This window comes from Berghia stephanieae, chromosome 1 (assembly GCF_034508935.2).
Source record: "Berghia stephanieae isolate SIO BIC M18660-M18661 chromosome 1, UCSD_Bste_1.3, whole genome shotgun sequence".
In the NCBI taxonomy this organism is placed as follows: domain Eukaryota; kingdom Metazoa; phylum Mollusca; class Gastropoda; order Nudibranchia; family Aeolidiidae; genus Berghia; species Berghia stephanieae.
Window position 1 is genome coordinate 6,827,843 of NC_088360.1, and position 27,003 is coordinate 6,854,845.

Consider the following 27,003-nt stretch of genomic DNA (forward strand, 5'->3'; position numbering starts at 1 on the left):
GAAAGAAAGAAAGGGGTAGAGAAAGAATGTGTGTGTGTGTGTGAGAGAGAGAGAGAGAGAGAGAGAGGGGGGAGAGGGAGAGAGAGATAGAGAGAGAGAGAGAGAGAGAGAGTGAGAGAGCGAGAGAGAGTGAGGGTCTTGGAGCTAATGGCGTGTATCCCCAGTGTTAAATTATCGCCCCGCTGCTCATCGTATCTGTTACTATTGATAAATCTATGGCAGCACCACTCTTCACTCTTCATCTAAAGAAAATTTAATTTAGATGCGTACTTTCGATCTTTACCTTATGCCTTATGCCTTTACTCTTCTCACGGCTTCCCCTTTTCAATTTTCGTTCGAAATTCGTGCAAGAATGATTTGGTGAGCTTTGAAGGTAGAATCGCTGAAAAGTCTTGTCAATGGCCAACAATATGAATAATAATCAAAACGCAAGGGGATCACAGATTCTCTCTTGGTTGATTCATTTTTGAACAGAAAAGAACGCTGTGACTGTGATTATTCCCAGCAGGGTCTGCCAATCGAAAAGGTGTCTGTACTGTGAATAATTATAAAATGACAGCCAGAAAAGAAACATATCAATAACTTTCACCTTGCCTTATTCTCTGCTTCTACTTCTACCTTACTTTTTGTCACCACAGTACAGAAAATTAGAAAAACTAAAAATTATATTTTATTTCAAGTCAAGTATTAAAGTACTGTGTAACTGTGTACACGAGTGGAGTATCATCACACTACACTAGGCAGGTCACTCACTCTTGATGATGATGTATGGTCTGCTATCACTTAGACTTAATTTGAGCTTTTTATATAGCGCAATATCCACTAAAAGTGCTCAAAGCGCTTTACAAAGGGTCCTAACCAACAGCAACATGTAACATGTAGAACGAGCCATGACGCCTGTTAGGCGATATTACAATTTTTTTCCGACAGATACAACGCTTTTAACGGCCAGGTACTCATTTTACACCTGAGTAGGGTGAGAGAATGTGAGTAAAGAGCCTTTTCCAAGGACTCAATTTTGCACCGAGCAAGGCTCGAACCCAGGACCTTCCGATCCGAAAGTGAGTGTCATACCACAAGACCACATAGCTGACTTAGACTTACTTAGGTCCCTTTCCCTGTTATTGTTACGTTACTACTGTTACTGTTACTGAGTTACTGTACTGTTGCATTGCTCCCTGTCTTTGGTTCTGGATTGAGATTGCTCGTTTTTTTGTTTCAAGGTATTAGAATGTTCATTTATCATTTTAAAAAGTTCATTTATCATTTAGTATTTGAATGACTTAAACTACAGTGCACTCTGGATACGTCGACGTTGCCTAAGTCGATTTTTACCCAAGTCGATTTTTTTTCTTGGTCCCTCCCCCTTCTTCCTATATAACATTAGTAAAAAAACAAACAAACTCCACATAAGTCGATGTCGCTTAAGTCGATGTTCTTATCACTCATGACTACAATAAAATCACAAATAAACAAGTATTTCCATTGGTTAAAAAAGCTACCAGTAAGAATTTTCAGTGGTTAAGAATATCCGCGAACGATTGGCGCACATCGATGTGATGTAGGTGCTTTTCCTGACGTCCGTGTTCAATGTACATAAGCAGTATTGAATAACTTTAATTTCTCAACTTCAAGTTCAAGATTTTTTTTTGGTTCTAATCCCAGGCCATCCTATGTAATGGCCCTCTTAATTAGTATCAATTTTATCAAGAATTCAAATCAAGTCTACAACTACAATGGCAAACCTATCGCGGAAAAGGAAGATTCGATGCATTTGGAAAGTCTGGCATGCGACAGAAAATCATCGCATAGAAAATTGGCATACCGGCTATTTCTGTCTCGACGATTTACAAGAAGCATGACCTTGACCTAGAGGCTCCTACCTTTCCGCTTTTCGCTGAATAATTTCACTTAATTGGTATACATTCCCCATTCAAGGCGAAAATTCCGCTTTTCACCTTTCCAATCGAGGAACATTAAAAAAAAAAAGTCTGTAGTGAAAAAAAAAGTGAGCTATGGCTTATTTCGTCAGCATCTCCTATGGTCAATCAACACACATTTTGTGAGTCTGATTAGTCCCTTCAAAGTGTGTGCTGTCTGGGAGGGGGGTTGACCGAAGTATTAGTGACTCCAATTTGTGAGGTCAATGACCTTTGTAATATTATATGTTGGCTTCATTCCGTAATAATATTATTGAGTACGGTCAGCTTCTTTCCCTATTTAATTTTAGCCCTGTGTAAGTGTGTGTGTGTGTGTGTGTACCGGCACACGCGTTTGTTTGTTTAGGTGTGTGTGTGTGGGGGGGAGGGTCCTGACAAGGTTAAATCCATCCGTTCAATGCTTTGCTCTCAGACGGCCAGGACCTGTGTGTTCTCTTATTATTATTTGACCCCATTCTTAGTCTTTACACAATCTGTACATTTTTACACATTTTATATTTTTAATCATTTGAGTACTTTTGGATTGTCTATTACATTTTCTGTTGCAAAGCATGTCATAGTCAATAACAGTAAGTTGATTCCGCTTTTTTATCTCAAATTCCGATTTTTATGTATTCTGATTCCTCTATGCGGCTATTGGGGGTAGGAGCCTCTGATGACCACTACAGAGACCGCGCGATATGAAGGGACATACTTTTTCTTGATTGGTTTGCCTTGTTCACATGAGTTTTTGCTCATTTGGTTACACTCCGGTTAAGTTGATTTTCGGATAAGTCGATTTTTTTCTCGGTTCCCCTGGGCATCGTCTTATCCGGAGTCCACTGTACCGAGAATTTTCAGACAGAGAAATAATGACATTATTTGTTTTGATGAAGTTGATGTATTTTTTATCACAAATTCTTTGGTTACTCCTCTTAAATTTCAGAAAAATCCAGATACTGTTACTAAATCATGGTTTGGCCAAACAAAATCACAGAAACTGTTGACTGCAAACAGGGTGCTGTGCGAGCTGTCCGATACAATGGTGAGAGTTGTCCATATATGCAAAGATGCCAAAACTCTGAATTTGTCAGAAAAAATTTCGGTCTAGAGCAAAAACTTCTGGGTTAAGGGCAACTTCCATCAAATTCTGATGAGGTTTGATGGGTCCAAGAAAAGCCTCTATTAAATCCAGAATCTTAGGGACACATTGAGTAAGCAGTTTGCTTTATCCTTTTAACAACTAACTTTTTAACTCAAGAATATACTCAATATTAATAAAATTTATTGTCTTGTTTTCGTTGTAATAGTAAGCTCAAGGAAAATAAACTTGAACTCTATTTCTCTGAATGGTCGGCTAGCCTCCATGGGTTACGGATGCGATATGTCGATGCAAGCTAGCGTTTTTTAGGCACATTGTTGACAAAGACAGATTTTATCAAAAAGTTGTGCTATCGTGAATACTCTGTGGCAGCTGTTTGGAGAAATAGAGATCAAGTTTATTTCCCCAAGCATTCAGAGAAATAGTCACTTCAATAAATTAAAAATTTATGTCTATGTTGTGTTATCTGAATAATTAATCAATGTTGATTAACATTTATTCTTCTCTGTCATCTTCTAGTGGATGGAAACTACTGTTTAACATGCGGAAGTGACAAAACGGTTAAGTTGTGGAGTGCATCCAGAGGTTTGCTTCTCAAGACTTACTCGGGCCATGGGTATGAAGTACTGGATGCCTGTAGCTCTGGGGACAATAGTCACATCTGCTCTGGAGGGATGGATAAAACAGTTGTCATGTTTGATGTTTCCACTGGACAAATACTTCGAAAGTTCAGGGATCATGCAGGTAAAGTATATATTTTGTATATATATCGTACACTATGAAAGTCATAAAACTAACGATATAAGATTATTAACTTCAGATGATTAAGAGAAATTTATTTTTATCCTCATAACATCTTTCTTGGTAACTACAGCAAAAGTGAGTTTCCATAGATTGTTTCATTTTATTATTCATTCTTTTCTTGTCTAAGCACTGTTATTCCTTTTTAGGATTTAGTTTATGGTTTGAGAAAGACAATAATAAGTAAAACTTCAGTAATGAAAAATAACAATCTATCAGGTATTTCAGAGCTCTCAGTTTCCCTACTGACTGCCTTTGGTTTAAAGATACCTTTGTTTTATTTTATCAAGGCAATTTATTATTTATTCCATCAAGATTTTCTGGTTTCTGTTTTGAGTTCATGAGGTAATCTCTGCACTGTGACTTGAAGCTTTTATATTTCTTTTTCAGGCACAGTAAACTGTGTTTGCTTTAATGAAGATTCATCTCTAATTCTGTCTGGTTCAATTGACTGCTCTGTTCGTGTATGGGATTGCAGGAGTAGGAAAAATATACCAATCCAGGTAGGTGTTAATCATTCAATGGTGTGTTGTTTTTGTTCATATCAGCATTGATGCCAGATTTCCGGCGTAAACCGGATTTCTGGCTTTTTAGACTTTCCGGATTTACTCATATCAGTTTTCCTTTTGGTCGTCCGGCTACCGAAGATGGACTCAGGTTTTCATAGATGATTGGTCATTTAAAATTAAAATTTTTTTTCAAGCGTTGATGATTTTAGGTGCGCTGGCTCTGTGGCACTGATTGTACAGTTCTCTAGACACTTTATTGACATTTATGTGCGCATGCATGTGTCGTTAATTGTGTTTGTACTCGTGACTATTGATACCAATTATTTTTTTAAATAAAGGAAAAGTGTGCTCAGTAAATGAGTTCTCACATTGTGTTGTGGTGTCCAAATGACCAATGAAATTGTCGCAGTGTCTAGTGCCCGTGGTGCGCGCGTGTATTGAGTAAAACATTCTGTAATCACTCGCTCATTAGTCACCTTTGTAATCTTACATATATTAATTTGTTTGCGTCTTTTTCACTTTTCAGTTGGCTTGTCTTTGTTCATTCATCTTTCATCGTGTTTACTACTAGAGTGACACACTTACAACTTTATTTATTTTTAACAAACCTTTTTTGGAGTTACTAATTTTTTTTCTGACTTTGGATTATCTTGGATATTTTTAGTTTTGTTTTGTCAAAAATGAGATTCCTCGTCACGTGCTAGCGATGTTTCGGGAGTGTGACAATAATATTAAAACCATGTGGAAATGGTCATGGCTAGAGGAGAGGTCTCTGTCTATCTATTTATCTATCTATCTATCTATCTATCTATCTATCTATCTATCTATCTGTCTGTCTGTCTGTCTATCTATTTATCTATCTACTTGTATCTATCTACTCGTATCTATCTATCTATCTACTCGTATCTATCTATCCCTCTATCCACCTATCTATCTCACACACATTCTCTATCTAGCTATCTATCTATCGATCGATATATATATATATATATATATATATATATATATATATATATATATATATATATATATCCCTGTCTATCTATCAATCTGCCTATTTATTTATCTATCTATCTACCGATATCCCTCACTACCCCTTTCTTTTGTTCTATCTTACCTATCCTCTGTATACCTTTCGCTATGTGTGATAAAAATCTTCCATTTAGGTCTTGGTGCAAAAAAATTTATGAACCGGGAAAGTGATTCTGTGTCTCAAGTGGGAAAATTATTGTGTGTGGAAGTTCTGGGAAGAAGGCATTACAAAACCATGCAAACCATGCTGATCATATTTCGAAGATGGGTGCAATGAAAGACAACTTCAAAATAATTTTGAGTGACGATTCTTTGTCTATGAACGATCATTCTTTTGAGATCAAGGCAATTGTTAGTTTGTTTTTAGCTGAACATTGTTTACCTTTCTCGATTGCTGGGGACATTTTAGACTTGACCAAACGTTTGAGCAAGGACCCCAAAACCCTTCAGTCGGTCTCCATGAATAGGACTGCTGCCATGTACATAACAAGTCATAGTGTGGCACATGCTGTTAAAAAATCAATTGAGGGAAAGTTGAGAGATTTTTTATTCCTTGAACATTGATGAAGTCACAAACAATGCGGGAAATAAATTCTTAAATATGATGGTACAATATTTTGATGAGGAGCAGGGAAAGTGTATTGTTCAGTTATTGGGAACGAGGGATTCAAATATTTCAACAACTGAAAATATAACTGTGGCTGTAATTGACATTTTGGCTTCTAGGAATGTGGTACTAGATCGAGTAATCAGTGTGCTTATGGACAATTGCAATGTCAAGCGTGGTAAGAAAAATGGTGTGGAACAGAAACTAAGAAGTAAAAATTCCAATTTGCTGGATGTTTGTGGTGACACAGTACATATATTGAATAATGCCTGTAAGAAGTTCTTTGTATCAATAGAAACATTTCTTCCATTGCAATCACTTTGTTCTGATCTTTTCTACGATTTAGAGGAGTCTCCTCAGGTGAGAGAGATTTTTTCCATCATCCAAATGAAATTAAAAAATAATAGGCTTTCAGTCATTAGACCCATCCCTAATCATTTCAATCAGATGCTTGCTGTAACCACAAAAGTGAATGAACTTTGGGACTGCTAGCTTTTTAATTATTCCTGTTTTTGTTTTTTATCTGAGGAAAGAAAGCTTCACAAAGAGGTGCAGGACATATTAATATTTTCAAAATATGAACTCAGTCAGGAGGATAGGGAAACAATAAAGTCACTGTCAATCAAACAATATGAGCAGAACAAGTCAAAGGTTAGCTGTGACAGGACAAACAAAATTGTGCACCTGTTTCAGGCTTTTTTCCTCCAGCAACTTGCATCGATGTATCAGACATGATTCCACCCATAATATTAATATTGAAGAGCCTTCTATCATTTCTTATTAAAATGTATTCAACTATTTCAGAATTTTCATTTTATTGGCTTAAATAGAAATTAAAAAGCGGCTGATTGGCTATCTAAAATAATCTTTTGGTTTGTATGAATATAAATCCAATGTTTCTGAGGTCAAATTGTCTTTGTGGATTGCAGTCGAAGAATAACCAATCGACGGCTGAAAAGGGAGACAATCCTCACTGACTTTAAGGACGCCAATAAATTATCTGGAAATGACGGAATTTGAAGTACAGTATTTCTGCGTAGTTTTTGCAAAGTTGTGTTGACTTTCTGCTTCCAGCTCGCTAATGATTTTTAGTTTAACATCGATAGTAATATTCTTGTTTTTGATTGAAAGAACATCAATGATAAAGCTCATAATATTTATAACTTTTGTAGAAAAAGTAATTAAAAACAGATTAATTGATTTCAGCCAATAATTAGGACAACAAATTTGGTACCGCCCACACATGCATTTAAGCACCAATTAATGCAGTGTGCCCTGCACTTCAGCCAATTGCGTTAATGACACAGGATAGTTTACTCAATTTTAAAACAATGCTTTGACCCAGCGCAAGCTTGTAATGACAAATAGGTTGCAATAGTCTGAGAAGTGTGAACTCTTAATAATAATGTTATGGAACTCTGGTACGGTAAGTATACATCTTACTGCAAACTTGTGGTGTTCAATGGTGCACTAAAAATTACTCGTTGAGTAAATCCAAAGCCATGAAAGAATCCTATATTCTACCATCCACCATTCCAGCCAAAGCTATATGGAGAACTGCTAAGTTATTTGTTTTTTGTTTTTTTTAAAAGTAAGATATATATGAGCCAAGGTCAAAAGGTGCCATTTTTTTTTCTCAAAATAAAAGTGACTTAATAGTCCATTCATGTTTCTATATGTGTAGCAAAAACCCTGTACTTCATGAATCAAAGGCTCTTTAGATAACTTTAAGGTCTAACGCAGCATAATATCGTCAACAATACCTATAGGTTGCTGGTGTCACCTGTGACCGGTGACACCAAAATGAGACAAAAAACTCAATAACCAAATGATTTTTGTTGAGTATCAAACTTTATTTAGTAAGTTATAGACAGAAAGACACAATCAACAACAATCATAGTACAATAGTGTTACCAACTATTGGAGAAAATGTTGCTTTTTGGTGTCATCGGTCACAAGCAACATAGAATGCAAATATATTATTTCATAAAAATGTGTGTACATTAACAACAACAACAATATTGCATATGCTTATTACCAGCAATGTTCAGAAACTTTTGGAATAAAATGTTGGGAAATAATGTGACCAAAGCATATCTTATTTAGCGACATTGTGTCACTTGTGACATTAGACCGATGACACCATTACTTATGTCACAAGCAATACCAAATTGCAATTATGACAATATATCAATTTCAGTCAAACCAGTGTAATAACCACAGTTAAATATGGAATTTAATAATATTTCAGAAACCAAAGACTTCAAAAATAGAAATATACATAGAAAATAGAGCATCTAAATGTGACTTGTGACATAAGACCGGTGACACCATTACTTATGTCACAAGCAACACCAAATCACACTTTCGTCCATAATATATCATTATTTTCAGTCAAAAAAGCACAATAATCTACTCTAAAATGAAATTTAATAATATTTTAAGAAACTAAATAATTTCAAATTGGAAATATACTTAGAAATTAGTAATACCATTGTTGCTATTACTTTGGTCAAAATCGGCACTAGAACGCAATTTTGCCTCAATAAATCAAGAATAGCAACTGAACACATGTAATATAGCCTGTTAAAATGTAAATCAATGACATTTCAAGCTTTGAAGAACACGAAAACAGAAATACATTAGAAACTTCAAAATTAAGTGTCACCTGTGACATTTTAACCAATGACACCAATGGTCACAAAAAGTACCAGAAGTCACACAAACACTAGATAAATATCAGCCATGGTAATGAATTCATGTAACCATGCGGTAACATCCGCCCTACTGCTCAAATCTGCTAGTTTGTAGTAATTTAGTGTGTTAATAGTAAATCAAATCAAATTTCTTGACAACCCTTCTTTTATCTGGATTCGTCAAAAGCTTGAGTTTTGTCTTTTTCTTGATTGATACAACCCTGAAACATAAAAAATTAGAATTACAAGGAAATAATTGATTATGTCAAAATCACAGTCTTATGTGAGATGTCATAATATCATATTTGTAAATAGAATAACAGCTGAAAACAAAATTTTTTGGTGGCACTTTGTAATATCCAATATCAAGTGTCACTTGTGACAATGTAAAATAGCGATGACACCAAAATTCAACTTACCTTTTCTGCCTGGAGCCACGCTGGAAAGGCAAATGAAAGTGCTGCACTTCAAAGACTGGTAAGAAGGGTTGATCAAAATTGCGAATCGCCATTTAACAAAACAAACTTCCACGTGTTCACGCATGCCGTGTTGCTTGTGACAAATGACACCAAAACCAATAAACCTCAATATCGGCAAAACGGTATACATTTACTCCAAGATTTGAGTTCAGATAGTAAATTTATGCTTTTTTCTCATAATAAAACATTTTATAAACATTAAACATGAGTTTTAAAGTTTCGTGTCGAGTCTTAGTATTGTGCTGTGTTTGATGACACCAAAGGTCACAAGCAACACCAACTTTTTAAGAACTCTATATGAAACTTAATCATATTTTAAATATACTGCAATTGCGTTTTAAAGTAAATTTTGACTTTATACTATTAGTCAAATTTCAATCACGCGAACTAAAACATCACATTTAATTTCTACATGCTTTCTAAAAAGGTGATGCGTTGACCTCGTTTTAAGCACACGCCAAACAGCATTCAAATTTCACTTTCAAGTTCTTTATTTCATATTCTGTTGAACAGAATATGTTGAGCTATCTCATTTTATCTCTTCTTCATATTATCAATTGATTACAAGCATTAACCCAATGAAAACAGCCCATAATTAAGTAAAAATCAAATTTTCTTAACACTGGTATCAGGCAGGCACCTTTTGACCTTGGCTCATATATATTTCCCCCCATCTCATAGTTTAGGAGATAGTCTGTTCAATGTGTTTACTGTTTAAACATTTACTTGATTAAATGAAACATGGAAAAAAGAAAGAATAAAGAAATTTTCATTTTAGGTGATGGATGAAGCTAAAGACAGTGTCACCTCCATTCAAGTCTCAGACCATGAAATTCTCACAGGGTCAGCTGATTGTCGTGTAAGGAGATATGATTTAAGGATTGGCCAAATGTTCTCAGACTTTGTTGGAAGTGAGTGATAATATATTGTATTTTAGATGGCTTTCTATTTTTGACAAATTCACCATTAACCCGACTTCATGGATTTTATTCACACGTCAAAGTGTTTTCTTGTGGGTGTGGTGAATGAGAATTATACAATATTTGTGTGTGCGATTGAGCGAATTTGTTATTTGTCATAAGATTGAATTTAATTGGAACTATTTATAGCATATAACTCAATATAATGTCTTTGATTTGCTATGAATTTGTGACTTATCTAATGATTGATTTCAAAGAGATCAGCTTTTACGCATCTTCAAGAAATAGCAGGAGCACCAGCTCCTGAAAGTGCTGTACTTGAAACTTGGAACTTAGATTTTGCAGATTTGTCAAATTAGAAACATAAAAAAAAAATGTATTGTTGAAATAATTAATTAAATAGCTCGCAGAATCCACGAAGACACATTCAAAGACAATACTATTACTTCTCAAAAGACTGCCTGAATAGGAATGTTTTCAAAAGTTTCTTAAAAATACTGAGTTGGTCCAAGACGCCTCTGACTTTTTTTATCTAATTTGTTCCATAGTTTTGTGGCACAGTCAGAGAAATATTTTTCAGTTAGAGTTAGTTTACATATGGGAGCATCAATAATTCACTCATTTTGGGATCAGAGTGGTCTATCAGGTGTTTAGAATTCAAGAAGCCCAAATAAATGTGTACCAAATTATCTTATTATATATTTGGCATTTGGATATTTTTGTAACACTAAACTCTGAAACCACTGGACCGATCGTCCAATTTTTCATATTGCTTACAATTGACATGGAGATGGTTTGCATGTATTATGAAATTGATACACATTGTGATGATTTTATTGAAAAATTCCAATTTGTTTAGTCAAATCCCATTGAAAACAGACACCATTGATTTTCGTAAGTGTGTCAGCCTTCCAGTTAGTGATTATGACAGTGAGGTTGGGTACTTGCATTGAATTGATACCAATTAGTGCCTCCTCATTATTTTGAAAACAATCAATTTCTTAAGATTTATATGAACCATTTCCTGTTCTTAACATTGGGAAAGAATTTTACAATATATGAGATATTAATGCAGAAAATATTTCCCCGTACCCAAATAAAAGTGGAGTTCTCTTACAATGTCAAAAAATGTCTATTAAGACAATAGAAATTGAGTTCAAATTATATTAAGCACTTGAATCATAAATTTTGAGTTGATCAACTTATCATCACGTTCATTGAATGGACAGATATGCTTGTATCCTAATATTACCTCTGTAACCTCTGAACACTAAAACCTCTTTTTCCAAAACATAAAAATTGCAGCTTGAAATGGAGCCAGCACAAATTGACATGGTAATATTTTTCTTTTTCCTTAAACAGAAGCTGTATCCTGTGCAAGGTTTACAAGAGATGGCCAGTGTGTTTTGATCAGCTCTATGGACACTCCAATCCTGTTATTGGACAAAGATACAGGAGAAATGTTGAATGAGTGAGTTTCGTGTTTTTTCTACTTACTTATTTTGATGACGGGATAAAACAACATTTTCTCTATCAATTGAGCACTTACTGAAAGGAAAGAGCCACTAGACAACTTTAATCAGAAAAACCTCTCAAAGCTTTGAATTCTCCATTGCCTTTCCACCCCATTATAGGAATGGTCACATGAAGTATCATTAAGGAGATCCACTTATCACATCATTCATAATATCATAGGGAATAAAACAAGTAATTGTTTTTTTTTTTTCCATTTGGATGCAATAGTTTATACACAAGGCCTGTCAACCTCCACACGCTTGCTAAACAGAAGTTAGATGACTCAAGAAACCACATAGGCTAGGATGCGCCCTGCAAATTTTTTTGTGTAGACTTTCATCTGTTTATTTTCTCTGCACAACATATAAGTTTTTTTGTTTTTTTTTAAGGTTCCAAGGTCACAAGAACTCATCATACAGAATTGAAAGTTGTCTAAATCATGACGACACTCATATCCTTAGCGGTTCAGAAGATGGGAAAATTTTTGTATGGGACCTGATGGAGGTAGGAAGCAGTAATGAGACTATTAATGCTATTATTATAGACTATTAATGCTTTTATTTTAGACTATTAATGCTATTATTATAGACTATTAATGCTTTTATTTTAGACTATTAATGCTATTATTATAGACTATTAATGCTTTTATTTTAGACTATTAATGCTATTATTATAGACTATTAATGCTTTTATTTTAGACTATTAATGCTATTATTATAGACTATTAATGCTATTATTATAGCATTGCTAATTGATTTAGATTGAGATAGATCAGCATCAAATAAGTGACAAAACTCAAAATTTACACAAATTTACTTTTTGTTCAATTTTTGCTGTTTTCTTGATTTGGGTTAGTGGGGGGGGGGGGGGGGGGGGGGGGGGAGGAGGAGGAGGAGGATATGAATAAGATACATAGGAGAAATCCATTGTCCATAAAAAATATGTTTTTCTTTTCTTTTTCTTTTTTTTTTTTAATACCTTTTCAGGCAAAGGTCAAGGATGAGTTGTGTCATGAAACAAGTCGTCCCGTTCACTCTCTATCCCATCATCCCTCCAAACCCATCCTGTTGTCTGCTTGGGGTGAAAAGATGAGCCGTTGGGAGAGCAATCAGGAGACAAGTACAGAACCATTGTGAACATCCTTTGGTGAAATCTTTTCTAATTTCATCTTGAAACCCTCACACTGGTGACAGCAGCACTATGACCCTTACCAGTGTTGTTTGGGTCATGAAATCCACAAACATGAGAAACTCTTGTTAGCAAGTGATACTAGGTACCACAAGTGACAATTTCAATTTTCCCATTTGTAAGATTCATCTATATTTTTGAATTGTGCTCCCAGAGACAAGAAAAAAACAATAAAAAATCACCAAAATCCGTTTTCAAATAAAAAAAAGTTAGGACAAGTCTAAGTCAAACTTTATTCTGATTTAGAATTTTTACGACATTTTTCACATTTACATTTTTACAACACTTTAAATCATCATACCCAGTCATCAGTACATTTAACAAAGCATAATACATCGTTTTTCGACAGACAAATTGCTGTCTTCAGAAATATACAAGCATTTAACACTACAGTTGTAATCAAAGAAGATACAGGTTTCTGAACTTGGCAAAAATCACTATTTTTCTTCGTCAAATATATGAAAAATGAAACGAAAGCCAATTTCAGAACTTCATATATGGAAAACTTATGTCCCTATGGTTCGTAGACATCTTACACAATGAAAAATAGTTATAGGGATAGAGCCTATTTTTTTTTGAGCATGTGACACAACAAATGGCTTTTACAACTTTGCGCGAAGTGGACCCCAAAGCTAAAAAACTTGATTGGGGAAAAAAAATCCGAAAATTACTTGATGATCCGTTTACTTATACCTTTAAAAGAACATTAAACGAAAAGTTATTACACCTCGAGGAAGGTTCATATATCAAATCAAAGAGAAATTTAAGCTCTTCACAATGAGGTAGATCACTTTTTGATAAATATTGAGGGAATTTTGTTAATTTAGGTTACGTCATGGCACTCAAAAAATTTTTTATTTAAAAAAAAAGATATAATTTTCAATCAGTCATATATAGTCAGCCACTGATTTAAATTTAACAAATAATATACCAAATAGAAGGACATAGCATGAACAAAATATATCTAACATAAAATATACATCTTGGCTTCATACAAATTCACTGAGTAATATGACGAAGTAAACAGTCATAGAGCACTTTCTTATTTCCTGTCATAGTAATATTCTCGTTTCTGAAAGCGGATCTGATCCTTTAGCCTCTCTGTAGATCTTGGACCGGAGTACAATCCATCCAATTTATCTTTTGTAGTCACTATGTGCCCACCCTCAGCTAAAATAGCATCAAGAGCAGCATTTTTACGCTTTGCTAACTTTACTGCTTTTTCATCTTTCTTTCTCTTATTTTCTTCAAGTCTTTGCAGTATTTTATCCTCAACGTTCTGCTTTTCTTTGACACTTCTTTTTTTCCACTCTGGCCCATACTTAATAGCCCTTTCCATAAAACTCTTGGTGACCTTAGGGGTTTGATCATTCAGCCATTTCTCTGTTTTATTTCGCTTCCACATGTTGGTGGTTGAACGTAAAATTAATGAGGCATTTCTTCGCTTACTAATACACTAGTCCGAGTCACCCAGACGTTCGTCAGTAAGATTTGTCAGAGGACAAGTACTTAAAATCTTTCTAACTTCTTCTGATAAGCTATCACCAAAGATCCCCCCTTCAAGAAAAAACGATAAACTGACATGTTACAGAATTATTGCAGTCATGTACAATTTACTTTAGACAAGACAAAAAAGGTGGTGACTTAAAAGAGTCGCAATTCAAAAATTGTTTAACAACAAAAATATCAGAGTCATTAGCCATAAACTGTTCATCAAAAACTGATGGAAGAGATTCATTGTTTGGTACAAAATGACGAGAAGACGTCAAGTCAAACAGAAGTTTCATTTTTTGAACATAATATAGAAACTCGGCATACGATTTGCTGCTGTTCATAAGTTGCCAATAAGGCTCAGTAATGCAAACATGCAAAAAAGAAAGTACAGATATCAAAGTAATAATTCTAATATCTTGCAGGTCAGCAACAATTGATTGTAATTTTAAGTTATTCTGCGAGACATTTTCATTTAAGAAATGTTCAATGTCAAATCTGTGGCGCAAAAGAGCAGTTGCATTTTGGAACAGATTGTTAAAACGATTTGATCTGAAGCTAGAGAAAGTTGATTTGATACCCTTAGAAGAACAAAAGATCAGCTATTCTTTTCTGCAGCCAATTTTCTCATCACCTTTTGGCCCCAGAACCTCAGCTGCCAACCTGATTAATCTTAATGAGGCACATTCTGTTGCTGAAGAAAAAGTTGCAAACTTTGAACAAGATCCCTCCCAAGCTTACTCCCATCTCCTTTAACAACTTCTTGTTCAACAGATTGAAGAGCTTTTTCTGCAGCAGTTGAAAGTGCAAGCAAAAAGTGGGCATTACAAAATGTGTAATAAACAGAGCAATCCTCCTCCCCTTCAAGCAACTCCGCTTTATATTTTGACATTTTCTGATTAAATGCTTTATTGACAGATGTTCTGTCAGAGAGAAGGCACATCATTTTCCTTATGATATCTTTTAACAGTTCATTTCCATCAACACCATCATCATCTAAACAAGTCACTTCACACAGGTCTTTAAACAAAGAAACACATTTTTCTAACAATGTCTCAGAATCATCACGAGCAATTTCAGAAAATCCTAAGGATAGTAGCTTGCCACTCTACAAAATAATATGCTGCTCGAGGAAATCAGTTTTTTTGACGGCTTGTTCCATCACAAGCATATATGTAAAACTGTCACTTTTAAAAATTTCATCAACTGCTTGATATTTTCCAATGACATGTGCTTCGTTTGCAAAATTAAGAGATGTTGAGGAGCATGGTAAATTACTTTTGTCTATATTTGTTTTAAATATGTGTTTTGCAACAGTATCTACAACTGTAGAACATTTTTCTGCTGCAACATTTGCTTCTCCTTGTAAAGCATAAAATGCCTGCCTCACATCATCAGAATATCGATGACTGCTGCCATATTGGCGTAACTCAAGACAATCTTTGTCACTGTCAAAAGACAACATATTTAAAAGATCACTGTTTTTAGCTCTTTCTTCAACAAGCGGAGTTTTGTATTTTGATTTCATAGTTTGATCATGCTTAACTTTCACTTTACATTCATTCAAATTGTAAAGAAGTTCATTATTTTTCCTCCTTTCTTTTCCAAGCTCGTAATCTTTTTGGATATTGTCTTTCTTTAACTGCCTGATATCTTTCTTATATGCATGATTCTTTTTAAATAACTTTGATTTTTTAACATTCTCCAACTTCTTTTTTGATACATATTATATTTTATCAGAGCTCTCATTTATTGTCAAAAGTGTTATTGCCACAATAGCAGGTCAAAAACAATATTTTTCAAAATGCACCCAAAGCTGTGAAAGTCCACCCAAATGCAAAGTGGCACCCACTGTTTATAAAGATATAGCATAGGAGATAAGTGAAGCAAGCGTCACCCAGCTACAGGTGTTGAAACATTCCATGCACACATGTCATGTAGGACGTCTATGACAGAGCAAAAGTGACACAAAAAGCAAAAAGAGACAAGTGAAACACATTGAAATGACAATGTTTTCAAATTTATTCGATAACTTTTCATGAAAAACAATATGAATGGTTAAAGAAAGAAAATTAAACATCAATGATATGAAAGAAATTGTGCATCCAAAAAGACTACCAAAAATATAAGGAACAAAGTAAGCCAACTATAACCAGCATACAAAACATTCATGATGGCATTTAATGACTAGTATGGAGGAATTACTAGCAAGGGCTAATCAGCTTTTTGTGGTTTACAGTGTCGAATGCCTTGGAGTAATCAATAAAACATGCATACACTTCTTTTTGTACTTCCAGATGTCTCTCGATCAAGATTTTGAAGTTGAAAATTGCCTCTCTGGTTCCGCTATTGCTTCAAAATCCTGCTTGCTCTTCACTGACTTCGGCATTTATTTTATTCTTTATTCTTCTCAGTATGATAGTTAGAAGCAGTTTCAATACGTGGCACATCAGACTTATTGTTCTGTAGTCAGAACATTCTCCTGCATTTGATTTCTTTGGGAGGATTATAAAAACAAGTTGTAGGAAGAGGACACAGATCAGATCTCCTGCTCTTTTCCTGATATCTCTCTTTTTCTGGAAGCAGCAGTCTGGAGGTGGAACATCCATACTTTGAAAGATGTTTGTTTCATGCATCCACAGGAGAGCATACAGGATCAGCTCTTTTGTAATATTCCAGGGTTGAATTATTGGAAGCAAGGAGTTGATACTTTAAGAATTGAATGGCTTCATAGTCAGAGACATAGTGGAATGCTTGCTTTTTTGATGATATTGTTCAACATGCAGAACAATTGTTCAACACATGGGTCTGTGAAGATGGAGAGGCATGCAGATACAATCCTCTGTAAACTGTGTATCTCCTCAGTCTGAATACATTTGCCCACCAGTCATCCAAACAACAATCACTGGTGGTGATATCCAAATCTGACTGCATACGTACAATCTTTTCACCAAAGTTTTGTGCTTCCATCCACTGTTGGGAGAAATTCAGACAATTTCTTCAGGACAAATCCTGTCTTCCTGTCCAAAAGCTCTGGGGTCAGCAAAGAGAGGATCCTAAGCAGTGGATTTTCCAAAGGAAGTTTCTTTTGCATATAAACTGCAGTGATATTGTAGGCATTTAACAGCTGAAGTCTGAAAGATGTAGCTTATGACTCATCCATTTTCATCAGAGCTTTAGTGGACTTTTCCACAAAGATGTGCTGTGAAGCCATGTATTTCTCATCCCTGCTGAGATCTAGACGAGAAAGTTGTTTTCCTGTGTCTCTGATGTATTCATCTTCTACAAAATAAGATAGGTGGAAATTATGTTGACCAATATGTCATGAAGTTTATGGATCACTGGAGTTAGTTTTCTGCTGAAAGGTGAAAATGAAATCTTTGGATTTGGGGAAAATAGACAAAACTAGTAATTTCAGAAAATCACATTTTCTCATTTTGTGGAAAAGCTTGATATAAATTCTTTTCTTAACTTTCCAAACTTTGTCATATTCTTGGCCTTCAACTTCCTCATCATACCAAAAATGATTTTCCTTTCAGACAAGGTTGACTTTCTATGTGAAATTGTGACTGCTGGAGGTTAAGGAGTTGGCTCCCTCTCCTTGGCTTAACTTGGATAGGTTCACCCTCGTGGGGGAGCAGCTGGAAGTACAAAGCATTTGTACTTTTGCAGAAATCCTTTAACCTCTGCAGGTCCTTGAATTTTGCAGCACTGATGGGCAAGGGTGCGTGATATGCGGGTCGAGGGTTTTCTAGAAGTTGAGGACTTTGCTGGTTTCCATGCCCCTTTCTTCTCTGTGCTTTAGTTCGGGGAATCACAACAGCTGATGAATATCGCCCATTCCAAGTCTTCTGATACATCATGAACTGAGGATGGTTGGCAGAGAAATACAGTTCGTGAATTGGCCTTGTTGGGACCAGGCAGGATGTCAGATATTGTGGCTGAAGGAAACCTGGAAAGGCCGAAAACATGTCCTGCTGGGTTACGTTGATGACATTGAGTGGTGATGGCTTCACACAGCAATTTCTCAATTCCTCTTGCCACTCTGATGGAGTTTCACTTGGTTTCTTTTGGTTTACGTGTCCCATATCTTTGTTGCATTCCATGAAGGAATGACATAGACACCTTGTCAAAGCGCTTCAAGGTGTGGACAAAGTGATGCAGGAGTCTAAGCACAGTCCAATTTTTGTTTTGGTCAGCACATGAGTCACAAAATAAACTTAATTTGCGCACATCAGTTATTATTACAGAATATTACAGTTGAACTATTTTAACAAATTAATCTCACTGTCTCTAAAATTGAATTCATTTTTAGATGGAAGAGGCTAGGTCCAAAATAAGCTTCACCAATACAGCCAGGTGAGGGATACCACAAAAGTGTTCTGCTTCGCGCATGTGTCACCTTGCATTGTTCCTCCCACTTTTTCCTACCAAATGCAGAACAACATTAGCTCGGCCTTAGCAGAGAAATTTATGCGATAAGGGGGAGGAGTTCTGTAAAGCTCCGCCACATTTATTTTAGTAGGGTAAGGGTTACTTAGTTAAGGTTAGGTGTAGTGTAGCTAGGTAGTAATAGAGTTAGGGCTAGGTGGTTAGGGTTATCTAGTTAAGTGTTAGTGGCAGGGCCTTTACAAAACTCCTAGAAAAATAGATTATTATCAGCATGTAGCATTGTAGTTTACCCACCAGTTGAAGCTAGGACCTGTCTTATCCTCTCTACTCTGCCCTTCTTGATGTCGAAGATGCTTTGATGCAGATCTCCACTCGTTGTACATGAGTTTCTGTAGCAGTGCTCAGGTTTTATTTGTACGAATAGTTATGGAACTGTACTACATCTTCATCTTCCTGCCTTGTTCGTCTCCTCATTACTTTGTTAACAGTGATCATTGTAGACAAGAAAGCATCCTGCTCGTCTTTAGTTTTCCAAGGCATTGAAGTTGCTCTAGACTCGGGTGTTGTTGATTCATAACACTTTAGCTGGACACAGTTACAGGCCTCTCCAGATACGTGACTCTTCAACATCTCTTGTGTACGATAAAACAAATGAGTTACATATTTTCTAAAATATGCCTTTCAAATGTGTTATGCGTTGGCTTTGCTAATTTTGATACATTGATTCAGTTGATTACTAACAATTAAGAAAATTGATTTTATTCAATTTTCTGACAATACTGGCACCATGTGGCAGCTTTCATTCGTTCTGAATCAATGTCATAAAAATTTAAGCACACCTGATTTCAACTTGAAATGAAACGACAGTTCGTAGCATTGCTCCAATGTTTTTCTCTGCCAGAACAATGTCATTCCATTTCGGCATTTCAAATTGCCTTTATTTTTGTGTGCTATTTTAGTGCCCTAACTTGTCAATTTTTGGTAAAAAGACATACCAAAAATACCACTAGACAAAATTGCTAATGATAGTTGAGGTAGAAAGAAGCCGTGAGGTAATTCATTCATTCATTATAGAAGATTTGATCTGGTAGATGGATGGATTGAATAGGGTATTCCTTTCATGGCTGGTGAAAAGGAGGATGATTTTAGTTTTGCCCTATTATGCGCCCAAGAAAAAAAAATAAGGTAAGGAGACAAAGTATACACTTTTGTACAGGAGCTTTACATGGGGCCTTGGATAACATAGAATGATGACATTGCCACTTTTAAAGTGTCTTACAAGTACCAACCAGCAACCAAGGACCCCTGCCAAATGGTTAACTCATGACTTGGTAATAGTAATAAGTGATCACTCTTACCCACAGATAAGATGGCAAAATATTGCCATATCTTTAAGTTTGTGTGTGTTTTTTAGTCAAATATAATGCGACTATTTGTTCCTGTGCTTTCATGTTTTACTCCTGTTACTGAAATAAAATCAAATTCACACCTTCAGTTTTTTGTCATATTGTTTATTTTATATTTTGTTCTAAAAATGGTCATTTGGTAATCAGTGATACAGGCTGTAGTGAAGACTTTGATTCAGCAAATAAACAAACAACAAAAAAATACCAAAGAAAATGCCAAACTAACTAGATGTTTACAATCAACATTGAACCAAAACTTTAATGCCTACATCAAAAATACCTGAATGTCATATGTTATTGTTTTGTTTTTAAGGGCACTGCAGTACATTTAGATCATACCAGCGCCAGTAGAAAGGAATAAGATGGGATAGTCAAATAATTCTAGAATTACAATTAATGTCATAGTCATATGTTACAAAACGTAAAAATCAATGGAAAAAAAAAAATACCCAAAACCAGGACTAATCATAGACATTTAAACATTCTTTGATTAGTTGTTCATTTTATTCTCTCTTCAAGGTCTAAGTTGACATTCCATTCTTTATTATTTTTCTCTCACCATTGTTCATTGTCTTATTTATTTATAACTTTCCACGCCAGGAAACAAACTCTTCACCAAACACTATTAGAAAATGCATCTATGCGTTATTCTTCTTCAATTTTCACAAGGGCTAGGGGATTGTTTGTTTTTTGTTTGTTTTTTAAGGGTTTTACGGCGCTTGCAACACATTTAGGTTATATCAGCGCCAGTAAAAAGGAAGAAAATGGGATAGTAAAAAGTTATAGAATTACAATAAAAGCACCCAAGAAAAAGTAAGACATAGGGGAACTGGGAACAAATAGGGATCAGATGTAGATTCCAAGAGCAGACCACCAATGCACTTAGTTTGAGATCACCTAAAAGTCTCATCCAGACACAAGCACAGGTCCCATCTAAGAGGAATACACTCAAATGTTTACCAATCATTTAATATAATATGTAAACTCAACATAATACAATGCATAATAGAGAGATGATTTACAAGGAAAAAAATATCATCTCCCAAAACTATAACTATACATTCGACTGTTTCCCTCCCAGCCAAGGAGCTCCGGCAAGGATCAGGACAAAACTAAGTAATCTCATTCCAAGACAATGACAGGAAACAATTGGGAAACGGGTATGGGGGGATAGAAGACACAGCATGTACCTCCCTGCCCACTATGGGAGGTCAGGATCCCCACCCAGTGGGCTAGGGGATTGAGAGTAGATGGGTTTGGTGTTGCAGATGGCTCAAAAGGGTAATTCTATGACCCGTTATTCAATCCTGTATATATCAGGATGAATAAGATGCAGAAAAGTCAAGTAAACGTCAAAAGTATAAGTACGGTACATACAGTACTCGCGTCTCTCGGGTGAAGCAGTTCATCAACTCGATATCTCCCTGATCATTTTTTTTCTTTTTCAGACAGACTAAAAAGATATCTTTGTATACTGTTATCTTTCAGTTCTATGTAACTCATCAGTGTCATTTATTAACTTAGACTAAGTAAAAACCAGTTATACCTTTGTTAACAAATCAACAAAACAGCCGTAACCATAAACACAAATGTTAAGTAATCTTGTGGCACCATTATGAATATTTAAAAAAATCTCTTTAAAATTGCAAATACGTGCAAAGGCACAGATTTTTATTTTCAGCAGCATGTAAAGGTAAATGGAATGTTTTGACATTTGTAAGGTTGGAAATATAAAACAAGAACGTTGAAAAGTTTATACCTTGGTAGAATAAATGTCATGGCTCATATATCTATAAATGTAAATATTCTATATACGTTACATATTATGGAATGTATTATTTTATTTACAGCAAACAATGCTTTGACTTAAGACAATTTAAGCAATAAATTATTATATTACCCTCAATACGTAATATTTTATTAAATATAACAGCCTTATAATTGGCGAGATTTAACTTTCTTCAATTTACAATATAAACACAAACACTGTATTTTCATGTAAGTCGATGACTAACTAACAATAAGGTATCACAATATAATCTAGAACCACTAGTGTGAGATGATATTTAAATTTAGTTCTTTTCTTTTTCTTTATAGTTCTTACTCTTCAATAATTTGCGACACTAATCCATTTCAACAAATAACAATAATAATATTTTTTTTGTTTGTTTGTTGCTTTAGGTCTCTTCCAACACAATTGAGGTTATATGAGAGACCGCTGAAACAAAAAAACAAGCAATCTAACAAAAATAGTACAAATGTAAATCAAAATCATAACCTAAAGATATCATAAGCTAAATTATAAATAACCAAGAACAAACAGGCAGAAGATTTACAGAAAAAAAAATATCCCCTGTCAAAAATACAATCACAAACCAAAGAAGCAGGATAGGCTAGTAAAGAGAAGAAGAAACGACATCACTATCGGATCGTACACCCATGCGAACATCATAGGTATATGATTCAAGGGTGATGCTCCCATCCAACCACCCGCAATAATAATATTATGCTCTTTATACACTCATTGTTGATGAAAAGAAAAGCATTATAGATTCAGTAAAGATTAACATTAACATAGAGAACATCATAATCCAGGGAAAATATGATTTATAAGATATTGACAAGATCAATGTGAATATGCTTTCCTCTGCATGGAGTGAGAAAGAGAGAGAGAGAGCAAGAGACTGACCATAAAATTTAATATTCTGTGGTTTCGAGTAAATCAACAAAGTTTGGTAAATCTAAAACAAAGGGTCACAAAATATATGGGATATGTTGCAGTACAGTTCTATGGACCGTCAGGGAAAGGGGGTTGGGGTTGGAAAGAGGAATGATTTTATAATGGCTACTTTTCTTGAATGCGTTTATTATTAGTTGATAAACCAATGATGGGGATGTCCCTAATCATAATTTTTGATTTAAGCAAAATATACAGGGAATTGGCGATCTGTTAAATTTTCTTTTATTTCCAAATATGATTACAACTTGATGTTGTTAAGAGATAAACAAATAATTATCTTTTGAAAGACTATAAAACTGAAAAAATGAAAGCAACACTGGAGTGTGTGGATCCACACAATGGAATGTACATTTCCCACAATCTGAAAGTTTTATCTCCAACTGGGAAGGACTAATCCTTTTCAACAATTTATCTAAGAAAATTCAGCTGCAGAGACTTTTCTAATATTTGTTATCCATTACCTCAAAACGGTATTATGTCGGGATGAGTTACACGATGAAACTCTGGTGCAGTTTGAGTGCTTTGCTGAGGAGGATCGGTTTAACTCCTATCAATGCGAAAAACAAACATTTGACATATCTGTTCAATGATAAATTCACTTTGCACCTGACATAATACTGATTTGACATGGTGGGTCACCTTTTATACTGGGATTCGGAGAAAAAATTGAGACGTAAGTGTTATCTTGTTATATATGTATTGATATTATTAATATTTATACATTGAGACATGGTGTCATGGAAATAGCTTCATTACACCCCATACACCGGAGCATACTCAATGTCTCAATCGTTTCTATATGTTTGTGATGAGAATATTGGCTATTAAGCTTAACTGCTGGTCAAAATTACTTCGCGATTGTGGCGAACGAATCGGCGATCTCAAGAAGTGGGTGAGAGAGGGATCTAGAAATGACTTTGGGTTTGAAACGAATATTTTATGTGTTCGTGGATAGCTCACACGGTAGAGCCACGCTCTCACCTGCCAGGCGGAGTTGTCGAACCAATAAGGTCGCAGGTTCAAACCCCACCACCGCCGCGAAAAATTTTTTTAATTCTCTATTGTCTTCTGGCACTTTTCTACTCACTTCATATCTTCATTACTCTGGCAATATAAACACAGATTTATACTAAAAGTAATAAACAAAATGAATATAATGGCTTCAAATATAGATAAAAATACCCAACAGAATTTTTCAGGCTCAAAACCCTTCTTCAGCCAACAACAAAAAAAAATTATGAAAACAAATACATAGTTTTTAAAAAAAACATTGACAAGAGATCTGGTTTTATAGTAATGTATTTTTATATTTTTGTTCTTGGCTGAGGAAGGGTTTTGAGATCGAAACGTTCAGTGTTTGATATTTTGTTCTTTTTTAAAGCTATTATATTCATTTTTCTTTACTTTATACAGTCCATAGCTTCCAGCAGCTTTAGTACCAGATTTATACAGTCCATAGCTTCCAGCAGCTTTAGTACCAGATTTATACAGTCCATAGCTTCCAGCAGCTTTAGTACCAGATTTATACAGTCCATAGCTTCCAGCAGCTTTAGTACCAGATTTATACAGTCATAGCTTCCAGCAGCTTTAGTACCAGATTTATACAGTCCATAGCTTCCAGCAGCTTTAGTACCAGATTTATACAGTCCATAGCTTCCAGCAGCTTTAGTACCAGATTTATACAGTCCATAGCTTCCAGCAGCTTTAGTACCAGATTTATACAGTCCATAGCTTCCAGCAGCTTTAGTACCAGATTTATACAGTCCATAGCTTCCAGCAGCTTTAGTACCAGATTTATACAGTCCATGCTGGGATTTTAAGTCAAATTCAGCAGTTTAGTAAGATTTATATTATATTCAGAGCTTTAGAAATTATACACCATACCCGAGCTATACCAATTTTTAAGTTCAATAGTTAGCTACTTGTCAATTATCAGTCCATGCTTCCAGAGTTTAGACAGATTAAATATTGCTTACGATTTAGTCGGTTTATACAGTCCAGCTTCCAGCAGCTTTGTACCAATAACAGTCCATACCCACAGCGCCAGATTTATAGTCCATGCTTCGCAGCTTTATACCAATTTATATCCTACTTGCATTACAGATTTATAGTATACTTATGCCTTTATACAAGATTTCAGCCAACTTCAGACAACAATTATCATCATAGTTTAACGAAAGTTAGTGTATTTAGTCGATTTGAAAATAGTTTGTTATATTTTATTTATTATATATACTCCAGTTTGTCATTTATAAGTCCTACTTCCGCACTTAGTACCAGATTTATACAGTCCATACTTCACTTTGTATTTAAGTATAGTTCACACTTTAGTACCAGTTTTAAGTCCTAGCTTCCGCAGCTTAGTACAGATTTATACGTCATGCTTCCAGCAGCTTTAGTACATTTTTATTGCGTTTAGTACAGATTTATACAGTCCAAGCTTCCAGTTTTGGAGTTTAGTACCGATTAAGTTAGCTTCCATTGTCCGATTTATACAGTCATAGCTTCCAGCGCTTTATACCAGATTTATACAGTCATAGCTTCAGCAGCTTAGTACCAGATTTATACAGTCCATAGCTTCAGCAGCTTTAGTACCAGATTTATACAGTCATAGTTCACAGCTAGTACAGATTTTACAGTCATAGCTTCCAGCAGCTTTAGTACCAGATTTATACGTCTGCTTCCAGCAGCTTTAGTACAGATTTACAGTCATACTTCAGCAGTTTAGTCGATTTATACAGTCCATAGTTCGAGCTTTGTACAGATTTATACAGTCCATAGCTTCAGCAGCTTTAGTACCAGATTTATACGTCCATAGCTTCCAGCAGCTTTAGTACCAGATTATACAGTCCATAGCTTCCAGCAGCTTTAGTACCAGATTTATACGTCCATAGCTTCCAGCAGCTTTAGTACCAGATTTTACAGTCCATAGCTTCCAGCAGCTTTAGTACCAGATTTATACAGTCCATAGCTTCAGCAGCTTTAGTACCGATTTATACAGTCCATAGCTTCAGCAGCTTTAGTACAGATTTATACAGTCCATAGCTTCAGCAGCTTTAGTACCAGATTTATACAGTCCATAGCTTCCAGCAGCTTTAGTACCAGATTTATACAGTCCATAGCTTCCAGCAGCTTTAGTACCAGATTTATACAGTCCATAGCTTCCAGCAGCTTTAGTACAGATTTATACGTCCATAGCTTCAGCAGCTTTAGTACAGATTTATACAGTCCATAGCTTCCAGCAGCTTTAGTACCAGATTATACAGTCCATAGCTTCAGCAGCTTTAGTACCAGATTTATACAGTCCATAGCTTCCAGCAGCTTTAGTACCAGATTTATACAGTCCATAGCTCCAGCAGCTTTAGTACCAGATTTTACAGTCATGCTTCCAGCAGCTTTAGTACCAATTTATACAGTCCATAGCTTCAGCAGCTTTAGTACAGATTTATACAGTCATAGCTTCCAGCAGTTTAGTACCAGATTTATACAGTCATAGCTTCCAGCAGTTTAGTACAGATTTATACAGTCCATAGCTTCAGCAGCTTTAGTACCAGATTTATACAGTCATAGCTTCCAGCAGCTTTAGTACCAGATTTATACAGTCATAGCTTCCAGCAGCTTTAGTACCATTTATACAGTCCTAGCTTCCAGCAGCTTTAGTACCAGATTTATACAGCCATAGCTTCCAGCAGCTTAGTACCAGATTTATACAGTCCATAGCTTCCAGCAGCTTTAGTACCAGATTTATACAGTCCATAGCTTCCAGAGCTTTAGTACCAGATTTATACAGTCCATAGCTTCAGCAGCTTTAGTACCAGATTTATACAGTCCATAGCTTCCAGCAGCTTTAGTACCAGATTTATACCCAGTCATTAGCTTCCAGCAGCTTAGTACAGATTTATACAGTCATAGCTTCCAGCAGCTTAGTACCAGATTATACAGTCCATACTTCCAGCACTTTAGTACCAGATTTATACAGTCCATAGCTTCCAGAGCTTTAGTACAGATTTAAAGTCCATAGCTTCCAGCAGCTTTAGTACCAGATTTATACAGTCATAGCTTCCAGCAGCTTTAGTACCAGATTTATACAGTCCATAGCTTCCAGCAGCTTTAGTACAGATTTATAAGTCCATAGCTTCAGCAGCTTTAGTACCAGATTTATACAGTCCATGCTTCGCAGCTTTACAGATTTATACAGTCATAGCT

General features: G+C 35.3%; 1 protein-coding gene across 2 annotated transcripts; it reads left to right on the forward strand.

Annotated features, from left to right (window-relative positions):
* Positions 1-255: 255 nt before the first annotated feature.
* On the forward strand, positions 256-20,145 carry LOC144967005 (WD repeat domain-containing protein 83-like). 2 transcript variants are annotated; one of them, XM_078903735.1, is made up of 8 exons: positions 256-526; positions 2,866-2,964; positions 3,541-3,765; positions 4,213-4,325; positions 9,924-10,056; positions 11,428-11,536; positions 11,970-12,084; positions 12,567-20,145. In XM_078903735.1, exons 2-8 carry the CDS (start codon positions 2,892-2,894, stop codon positions 12,714-12,716), a joined length of 918 nt encoding a protein of 305 aa, XP_078759861.1. In that variant the 5' UTR covers positions 256-526; positions 2,866-2,891; the 3' UTR covers positions 12,717-20,145. The 2 variants fall into 2 exon arrangements, with proteins under 2 accessions (XP_078759861.1, XP_078759870.1); XM_078903744.1 differs by having other exon boundaries at positions 265-360.
* Positions 20,146-27,003: the final 6,858 nt, after the last annotated feature.

Bases quoted from the DNA above. Each gene is read 5' to 3' on its own strand.
- LOC144967005 (XM_078903735.1), top strand. From the start codon at position 2,892: ATGGTTTGGCCAAACAAAATCACAGAAACTGTTGACTGCAAACAGGGT. The intron at 3,766-4,212 runs GTAAAGTATATA...TTTCTTTTTCAG, and splicing joins AAAGTTCAGGGATCATGCAG to GCACAGTAAACTGTGTTTGC. The intron at 4,326-9,923 runs GTAGGTGTTAAT...TTTTCATTTTAG, and splicing joins GGAAAAATATACCAATCCAG to GTGATGGATGAAGCTAAAGA.